This window comes from Aptenodytes forsteri, unplaced genomic scaffold (assembly GCF_000699145.1).
Source record: "Aptenodytes forsteri isolate BGI_AS27 unplaced genomic scaffold, ASM69914v1 Scaffold209, whole genome shotgun sequence".
NCBI classification, from domain to species: Eukaryota; Metazoa; Chordata; class Aves; order Sphenisciformes; family Spheniscidae; genus Aptenodytes; species Aptenodytes forsteri.
Genome location: NW_008795034.1, coordinates 3,384,989 through 3,395,144, shown reverse-complemented (window position 1 = coordinate 3,395,144; position 10,156 = coordinate 3,384,989). Strand labels below are relative to the sequence as shown.

Below are 10,156 nucleotides of genomic sequence, written 5' to 3'. Positions count from 1 at the left end.
GCTGAGGGAGGCCGAGGAGGCCGCCCCGGTCTTCCAGTACGCGGGGAAGGCGGCCAAGCGGAAGGACCGCGTCTTCGTGTGGGGCTTCAGCTACTCGGGCGCCCTGGGCGTCCCCAGCTTCGTGAAGCCGGACGTGGGCTGGAAGAAGCCGCGGCGGATCCAAGCCACCCCCTACCGGCTGGAAACGGAGGAGAAGGTGGGCCCGGGGGCGGCGGCGGTTTCGTCCCGGCGGGGTAACGTTAGCGTTGCTTCTCAAACACCGGTGCACCTCCTCTGTCCCTGCCAGCTCAGCTCGGCAGGTTTCTTCTCTCAGCTTTGAAAAGCGTTAACTAACCTGATTGAAAGTCTTTGCCGTGATTCTTTTTTTTTAATTGGTATAGCGGTGTTCATCAGGATGATTTTTGGTATAACGACAGTAGCATACAGTTTGGATTGCATACGTATACTTTTGTCAGAGCTATTAGCGAGAGCATGAACAACATTTATCAGAGAAATAGGGCCTCCTTTTCAGCGGCTTTCATGGCTACTTTCACCTTGACAAAATTGGAAGCTTGTGTTGAAAATCACGTTATTCTTTTGTCTCCGTGTTTCAAACATCATGCTCTGCTGTCCAGTTCAGAGAAGGCCAGACCTGTTATCCTGGGCTTTTTTTGGCAAAAGAAGCAAAGCAGGGGAACGTTACTTTCTTAATAGCTCTTTGTGGTTTTTTGGGTTGTTTTTTTTTTTTAATCTACTGCTGCTGCAGGTCAGCAAATAGGCCTTCCTGTTGTGTTTGAATGGGTCCAAAATAATGCAAAAATAAAAGTGTACACACACACAAAAACAAAACTCTAGGGCGGTAATGTTGGACTTGAGTTTACACCATTGTGCATATCACTGAAGGGTGTTTCTGGATCATTTTTGTGAAGACCGTATGTACCATGAATTTTGGCTGTATTTGGATATGGCCTAAGGAAGGAGGAATGCTGATAAACAAATAGCATGGGGTGAAATGTTTTTCTAAGCTACAGTTTATAACTGAATGGTGTGGGTTTTCTTTGTCTTCAAAGATCTCCTCTGTTGCCTGCGGTTATGGATTCACGCTGCTGTCCTCTAATACTACAGACATCACCAAAGTGTGGGGCATGGGGCTGAACAAGGATTCCCAGCTTGGATTTCAGAGAAGCATAAGAGATCGAAGTAAGGATTGAGGTGGTGTAAGGGCTTACAGGGCGGCACTACAGGACATATGTGATGTGGGAAACTTCAGGTTAGAACGCATAAAACAATGTCCAGGAGGCTTTGCTGCAGACTGCAGGGCTATGCTTTTTTTTTTTTTAAAAAAAAAAAAGAGGCCTGGTTTTGGAACTTAGCTATGTGTTTGTGTGGTTTGTAACTGATCAAGGTATGCATTTGTTCTGTGCAGTACACTTACGTTCTTGCCTGGATGTAACTAAAATCTAAGTGTTTATTCTGCAGAAGTGCAGTACACTTACGTTCTTGCCTGGATGTAATTAAAATCTAAGTATTTATTCTGCAGATGTGTGTGTGTTGGTTAAGTTGTTGCTTTAAATCTCCAGTTTGATAGTAGACCGTGTAGTGGACTAGTTAATAAAACGATTTTGGCAAGATGATTTCCTTACTTCTGTTGCCTTTGCATCTATAAATTAATTTCTTTTCTCACAGAGATCTTTTTATACAGTCAGTGGAATTTTGTGTGAAGCTGTAGGGGTTTTTTATTTTAATACCAAATTGCATTTTGAAGGAAAAACATGTTATTTAGTCATTCTGTCTTATACCAGGTTCTCAAATGCATTTAAGATGATGATTGCTGTGCAGAACATCACCACCTTCCATCTAAGACAGATAAAAAACCCACAAACTTGCTTCCCTTATAGAATGGCTATCTAACTGTTTGAAAACATTCTTCCATGTTAAAAGCAGTTTTTCCTCTTTGTAGTGTATAAGAGCATAATCCATTAAGGTATGGTGCATCTGATATGGGCAAAAGATTGAACTTTGGAGAAGCAAAAGAAAATTGCTGTTACTGTGCAGAATGCTGAAGTTTGCAGTGGTGCTGCTGTTGTGCGTTGCTGCTAGCATACTGTATAGATCTCCAAGAGCACGCAGCAAATGTGTGTGCTTAAACAGCAGCTGCAAAATGAAGGGACCGCAGAAGCCTCCACTCACTTCTGCTTTTAAAGGTTTCAGCTCTTACTCTGTCTTAGTTCTGTAACTGTTGATGTCTCGGGAGTGTCCTGTCATTTTCTTGTTTTTCATCTGACCTACGGGTTATTTTTGCCAGAGAATCGGTACATACGTTATGCAGGTCAAGCCCTTCTAAGTAAGGGAGTGTTCAGTGTTCGATAGGATCTGTTGAAAGTGGCGTGCAGATCAGTGGGGTCTGCTGCTGCTCCATGTTTAACTTCCCACAGACAAGCTTCCTTGTTACTCAGTTTACAAACTTACTTTGGTACCTTCTAGTTCTAACACTGTGTCCCCGTAGATGGTTTGTTTCCAGGGGAATTTGCAACCTTCTGACTTCTAGATGGTTGTATTTCATGCTCTAACTTGAGCTGTTTCTAAGCTAAACTACTAATATTTTATTCTCGCCCTCCCCTGCCTTAGCCACCTTGTTGTCTCTTTTCTGTAAAATCCCTCAGATATCAGTGATGATATTGAGTTCGTTACCACAGATCCCAGTAGCTTGTGACTCTGCTGGAAGGAACAGAGAGAGAGAGAGAGGAAAAGGTTTTTTGCTTTGTGACTTCCACGTCTCTTTAGACAGATACAGCCTCGCTGTGTTTCAGTTCCTGCTATATTGCAAGGCAGGCTCCCACCATTTGCAAACAGCCAGTTGTGATGCCTGTCCTTCTGTGAAGTAGTGTCTTGCTGTAAAAGGGTACGTGTAGATTTTCTGGTTTTTTTTAATTGAAGGCAGTAAGAACTAGTTAAAGCACTGCTACATGTGAGCAGAACACTGCTTTGGGTCCTTTGGGATTTGATTTCACTTGTTACAGTGGCTTTCTTTGATATCAAAGCTTTTTATCTCCCCTTAACCTTTTCCCTAGTACTGATTTATGTTTTGCTGTTCGTTGCCCCCCCCCCCGCCCCAGTTGAGCATAAGTGATTACATATTTTTCGAGTTACTAAATCTTCCTTTTCTAGTAAAGCCTGTCATTTTCTTTCATAAACATTAGATCTCTTATCCCCTGTGGAGCCAGGCTAGCTAGTATTTCTTGCATTCCTTTTTTCTGAAAAGGCCTTTAATCTACTGTTCTTTAAATACAAAGCCCTGAGAGTTTTTGTTCACCTTTCATGCTGTCTTTTTGTGATTGCTGCTATTATACCTTGTTTGCAATATCCCCGGTTGCACAGAGTACTTAGTTTGTGCTTGGTGTTAAGCTCTCTAGTAATCCAGCCTTATTCACCAAAGTGGTTGAACATAACGGCTGAAAGCCTCTGTTTCTCAGTTCTGGCCACCTGAAGCCTTAATAACATTCAGCTTCTAGGTATGGTGGATTTTAGATTAGGCAGCGATTATTGGCTTCAACCATTCCTATGGCTTTTTAAGTCCGCCCCCCGATGAATCCCAGTCAACCTTTTATTTTGGTTAGTATCTTGGCTTTCTAAAATGTATCTACTTTTGTAACAAAATAGAAGCGAGTGTGTGTATGTACAACAGGATTGGCAAATAAATGATGAATTTGCTTTGTGGAAGGTACTGACTTTTTATTTCTCTCCCTTCCTTAAGCTAAGGGCTATGAATATGTCTTGGAACCATCTCCAATTCCATTACCGTTGGAGAAGCCGCAGCAAACTCGAGTCTTGCAGGTGTCCTGTGGGAGAGCCCATTCCCTGATCCTGACAGATAGTGAGGGAGGTACGGTATCGCTTGTGCTGGTGACAAGGGACACCTGACTATGCTTTCATTAAAAGCTCTGGAAAAGATCGTCTTCTGTCCTTTAGAACTAACCAAATGGGCTGTCTGCACTGTAAATGTGATGCAGGTAGCTGCTGGCCTTTGTGGGATTGCTGCTGGGAGGGAGAGCCCTGAGCTGATAACCGTGTGTTGAGCTCTGCTTGGCTCAAGCTGTAAATGTGTTGGAAGCTTTTTCACTACAAATATTGCAAAATGTGGTTTGTTTATCTAGCCCCAGGCCTCGTTTAAGTGTAGCCTATTTGTCCTGTTCAGTCAGATGTGTTTTTGAATTCAGTTTTGGATGGCTATGCCAATACTCCTGTGTTATTTTCACCTTGAAGCCCCAGAGTGCTACATTTTAAAAGCGATTAATAGGCCTTTATACAGAAGATCCTGTGTGTGAATTGGCTTTCCACGTCTCTGGGAATTCTCTGGTGCAGTGGCTTCGGTGCTGCGCTGAGTGATCCCGTGGTGCTTATCAGTGGGTGAGCTGGTTGGTTGGTTGATTTAACACTCCTGTGGGAGCGCTGATCTATTTCTGAGTCTCCTTGGCAACGGCAGGATGAACTAGCAATTACTGGAAAACACCCAATGGGCTCCAGGTACTGCTACTGTGCCTGCAACAATATCGCCGGGATATTGTTGACTAAAATGGATTCAGTCACTTGAATTTACGTGGACTTCGGCTTGAAGAAAGCTTATGCCAATTTTTACAGTACTGTGTTCCACCTTTCATACTGAGGAGCACATGAAAATATTTTGTGTACCTGAAAAGAGGCTTTCAGGGGATTGGACAGTAATAAAACTAGTGCATTTTATCATTGTTTTTCAGTTTTCACCATGGGGAACAATTCTTATGGACAGTGTGGCCGGAAGGTTGTTGAAGATGAAACTTACAGGTGAGAATCCAAAGATCCTGAACTTCCTTAATGTTAAAAACATAATTGCATGAAAACAACCCTACGGAAAAGCCTGGAGGTGGGAGAAATCTGGTAGTATAAGGGTGCCATTTAAGATTCAGGGGTCTGAGAACAGGCTTTTATGCTGCAGGCATCATATAAATGGCCTGGCTTTAAACCTAGGCTGGACACGAGCACTATTCTGACCACATTCACAAAAGACAGGAAGATGTCAGCATGTGACAGTTTTCGCAAAGCATAATGAGAAAACGCAACCTTCGTAAATTGCTTGAGGTAATTGGCATTCGTAGTCAGTCTTTCTCCCTTTAGCCTCTCGGAGTGCAAGTGCTATTTCTGAGGGTGTTAGAAATGCCATTTAATGATGAAAGAGGCATCCTTTTGTTGAATCTCTTTGCTGTAACTGCCTTTGAATCTGTAGTGCTTTTCCTTTACAGGGTTTTTGCGGGCCACACCAAAGCATATTCTCAAAATGCTCTATAAGATGGTAGTGATGTAAGTGGATAGTGGGAATATGTTGAAAGTTACTAATTCACTGGCAGGGCCTAGAAGAGATCTTGGTGATTGCTCTCTCTCTGATCCACGAGACTTGGCCTGTAGAGTTTAAGAAAATAGCTGTAATTTAGCTAGCTTTTTTTCACCTTGATACTGGAAGTTTGTCATTGGGTTGTTCAGAATTCCTGTTTTTGTGAAAGAATGAAATGGATGTTAACACTACGCTGTTTGTGCTCTGGGATTTAAATCTGGTTAATCTCTAGCAAGTGTAGTGTTTATATAGGTGCTGCAGTATTATCTAGTGTCTGTGCTCATTCCAGACGAGGGAACATGTTTGAGGATTGCTCCCACCCCCAATTCCCATGAGAGGTTATATTTAAAAAATGACGGTTCTTAAATCCTTGAATAAGAGAATGCAAAATTACCTTCCTTCTTTGTGCAGTAGTTTTACAGTGTAACTATGCTCTTTGAATATATAAGAGAACATGTGAAAGAATCTCTCTTCTTGTAGTAGCAAAGGGGCTTTCAGCAAAGGCAGGTCTACCTTAATGTTTTTCAGTTGCAGTCCTCTGAAATCCTCTCTGTTGCCTTTTCTCTTCTCGGCGGTTGTTTGGTGGTGTCCAGTGAAAGCCATCTAATTCATCAGCTGAAGGAGTTTGACAGCAGAGTTGTCCAGGTAAGAGGATCTTCTGAACTGAGTTCTGAAGGTGGATTCAAAACTGGCTGAACAGCTGAGCTCAGAGGGTGGTAATCAGTGGCACGAAGACTAGTTGAATGCCAGTAACTAGTGGTGTTGGGGTCAATACTGGATCTGATCATGTTTAACGTTTTCACTAATGATCTGGATGATGGGGCAGAGTGTACCCTCAGCAAGTTTGCAGATGACACAGGACTGGGAGGAGTGGCTGATATACCAGAGGGTGGTGCTGCTGCCATTCAGAGTCACCTTGACAGGCTGGAGAAATGGGCTGACGGGAACCTCATGAAGTTCAACAAGGGGAAGGGCGAAGTCCTGCACCTGGGGAGAAACAGCCCCAGACACCACTATATGCTGGGGGCTGACGAGCTGGGAAGCAGCTCTGCAGAAAAGGCCCTGGGGGTCCTGGTGGACACCAGGTTGACCATGAGCCGGCAGTGTGCCCTTGCTGTGGAGAAGGCAAATGGTACCCTGGGCTGCATTAGGAGGAGTGTTGCCAGCAGGTCAAGGGAGGTGGTCTTTCCCTTCTACACAGCACTGGTGAGGCCACACTCGGAGTATTGTGTCCGTTACTGGGCTCCCCAGTACAAGAGGGACATGGACATACTGGAGAGAGTCCAATGAAGGGGCCATTGAGGTGGTGAAGGGACTGGAGCATCTCTCCTGTGAGGAAATGCTGAGAGAGCTGGGACTGTTTAGCCTGGAAAAGAGAAGGCTTGGGGGAGAGTGTCTTAGCAATGTGTATAAATACCTGAAGGGAGGGTGCAAAGAGGACAGAGCCAGGCTCTTTTCAGTGGTGCCCAGTGACAGGACAAAAGGTAGTGGGCACAAACTGACACGCCGGAGGTTCCCTCTGAACATCAGGAAACACTTTTTTACCGTGACTGAGCACTGACACAGGTTGCTCAGAGAGGTTGTGGAGTCTCCCTCCTTGGAGATACTCAAAAGCCATCTGGATATGGTCCTGCACAACTAGCTGTAGGTGGCCCTGCTTGAGCAGGAGGGTTGGACCAGATGACTTTCAGAGGTTCCTTCCAACCTCAACCAGTCTGTGATTCTGTAATGGGGGGGGGGAATCAGTATACAAATCATTCAGTTGAAGCTCTTTGAAATGATGAGGCGATCTACTATATGGTTGCTTATAAAAAGCACAAGGTGGCATTTTGCTCCATGCCTCTGTAGAGCAGTTGCAACTGGCAATGCAGGGTCTGAACTTACTGAAGAATTTGATGGGAATGCCAATGCAGTGTTTGCTTGCTCGACTTCTAGGTAACGCCTGCACAGCAGGGAAGTTGTTTTGATGCCTCATCTCTTCCTGTCCTGATTTCTTGCTCTTGCTCCCCTTTGGCACTTTTATATCAATTGAACTGTTTTATTTTGAAGTTTGTCTTCCCCATTTCAAAAGTGAGCTGTGAGACTGTCCACTTAGACTAGCCAGCATTTCCCCAGGGCAGGTTTCTAGGAGAGCAAGGGACTGCAGAGCAGCATAAATGTTACTGAGTCTGCACACGGCTGCAGTATTTCCAGGCACAGGAGCAGTTCGCTAGCATGTCTATGCCACTGTAGCAGTACTCTGCAGGCAAACATTGCTCCTGTTCCATGCAGCATCCTAGAAAGCAAGGGTCATTTATTCAGGTCCACGTGATGAGTGTGCGCCGTGTTACATCCTAATGATGTTTTGAATTAGGCTTGTAAACTTCTGTTTGGATGTTTCATGATTTTTTTTTTCCAATAATTGGTGCCTGTTTGTGCTTTGACAGCAGTTATGTGCTTAATATTCTTGGTAGTCAATCTTTTAACTTGTGGATTAAATCCCTTTAATCTTTGGCTAATTTTTAATGTCTGCTTTTGAAGGTCTTGGCTTTAATTCATGCCAAGCCCGTGGCAGACATGATAGCTAGTTCAACATAAATGTCAATTTGAGAACAGATGTGTTCCTAGAGCGCTTACATGGCAAGGAATCAATAACAGTCTGTAGCTGGCATTGAGAGCCATGTGGTAGCACTCTGGGAAGGGAGATCTCTTATTTACTCTTTGCTGTTTTATTGTGTTGCACTGTTGAATCGAGCTTTCTGTTAACTAGGCCTTGGTTTGGATCTCAGAACAAATCAACTGCAGCATCAATTTCCACAAAGAAAATTCTGCTGTTTTCTGTGCTGTATCGTGCTGTTCTTACCCTTCCCTGTCTGTAGAGCCACGTGATCTGGAGAGAAAGGTCAAAATCTGAGCTGATGGGCATTGTAGAGGTTGATTGCTCAAATTTGTCTGCCAGTAGTGCTTCATTAAATCAATTCTGAACACTTGACCTTTCCTGAACAGCTCTGACTTTTTGTTTGCGTGCAGGTTGTGTGTGGGCAGGACCACAGTCTGTTTAGAACCAAGAAAGGTGCGGTCTATGCATGTGGATGGGGAGCTGATGGACAAACAGGTAGGAGCTCAGCTCAGCTTGCATTTCAGTGAATTGATGAATATAGCAAGCTGTCCTAATTCAGAGCTTGTGGTATATATTTGTCTTGCATGTGTGGACAGAAAGGGGCTGGTATGTTTCCAGCTGTGTGCAGATGTTCTCAATACTCTTGTGCAACCAAACTGAGACAAACCAGTTCATTTTTAGAGGAGCTTTAGGATGCCACGCTGGCAATCCAAGCATGCAATCTGAGGAGAATGTCTGCTGTTTGAAGCTTGTGAGGGGATGCGGAAGTAGCATGGGGAGGTTAGCTCCCCGGTTCTGTGCAGGCTTTGCTTCATGATTCTCATTTCAGGGTCTGTTTTGCTTCTTGCTCCTTTTGAACTGACAGAGACTTTTGGCAGCTACTGCTGTCTTAGCATGGAATCTTTGGCCAGGCCCTTGTCCTGGTGGCTCCTGCTGTCAGAGGACTTCCAGTCCTTCCTACTGTTTAGTCCTGCTGCTCCTGAAGCTGGGTTCTGCCCATGGTTCTCTTGTGCAGACGTACTGTAGCCTGTCTGGTTTGTCATCTACGGTCTGGCCTCTTGTCCAGGCAGCTCTTTGTCATGTAATGTGTTTGCTTCCCAGCCTCTTCTGCTGCTTCACCTGCTGTTGTCTAAACTGATTGCAGTGTGCTGTTGCTCATAGCTCTCCTTGCAGAAACAGGACGCAGCTGGTTTGTGAAACTTCATCTCTGTCGGGATATCTGCCTAGTTTGGTTACTGCTTTCCTAAACACTTTGGTCCATGCAGACAAGAGAGATGAGGGCCTAGACTGTTTTCCAGGTGTGATTGTATTAAAGTTGTTTTGTACTCTAGAGAGCTAGCTTTGGCTAGTAGAACTGGTGTTCGTGGCTGCTTGTGCATCAAAGCTGGTAGTTGAGAGAGGGACAGAAAGATTTCTTTTGGAGGGAGGGTGATTGGGTTATAACATGACAAAATGGTCCTATGTAGGTGTTAAAAGTATGTCTGGGAAAAAATTCTTCATCTCTACTTTTTTTCCTTTCAGGTCTTGGACACTACAACATCACCAGTGTTCCTACTAAGCTACGTGGTGACATTGCTGGAGTAAACATTATCCAAGTCTCTTCCTATGGGGACTGTTGTCTGGCTGTTTCAGATGAAGGAGACGTCTTCGGTTGGGGAAATTCAGAATACTTGCAGTTGGCATCTGTCACAGAAACCACACAGGTCAGTTGGCCTGGGGGTGTGTTTTTACATGTTTCAGTCCAGCTGCTGCGCATAGAGTTAAAAATTACACACTTCTCCCTGCTCTGGGTTCTTTTGACAGCAGTATAAATCAATATAAACTAACACCACTAGCAGGCTGGTTTTACCTATGCTTACAAAACCAATCTGTCTAAAATGGTTGTATAGCTTTAGGGCAGTATGTTTCCCAGCTATTGATAGGCAAAGGCTTGTGTCATCTCACCCCAGTTTGTTAGTCTGTTATAAAGGAAGAGTACACCCCATGCTCTCCTTTCCCCATCCCATGGACTTTGCACCAAATTGAGATCCAGCTCGAGTGCTTGTGCTGGTTTCAGGGCAGGAATTAGTCTTTTGGCTGACTGTTGTGGTTTAACCCCAGCTGGCAATGAAGCCCCACACAGCCGCTCGCTCACTCCCCCCCCGGTGGGATGGGGAAGAGAATCAGAGGGATAAAAGTGACACAACTCGTGGGTTGAGATAAAGACAGTTTAA

At 44.4% G+C, this 10,156-nt stretch overlaps 1 protein-coding gene across 1 annotated transcript in view; it reads left to right on the top strand.

Moving 5' to 3' along the window:
• RCC1L (RCC1 like) overlaps positions 1 to 10,156 on the top strand; it is a 17,993-nt gene that overhangs the window by 735 nt on the left and 7,102 nt on the right. The window contains exons 2-8 of the mRNA XM_009276448.1: positions 7 to 196; positions 1,050 to 1,179; positions 3,734 to 3,862; positions 4,734 to 4,800; positions 5,938 to 5,989; positions 8,354 to 8,438; positions 9,465 to 9,646. Of these exons, the coding sequence (XP_009274723.1) occupies positions 7 to 196; positions 1,050 to 1,179; positions 3,734 to 3,862; positions 4,734 to 4,800; positions 5,938 to 5,989; positions 8,354 to 8,438; positions 9,465 to 9,646 (835 nt within the window). The remainder of the gene's footprint in view (positions 1 to 6; positions 197 to 1,049; positions 1,180 to 3,733; positions 3,863 to 4,733; positions 4,801 to 5,937; positions 5,990 to 8,353; positions 8,439 to 9,464; positions 9,647 to 10,156) is intronic.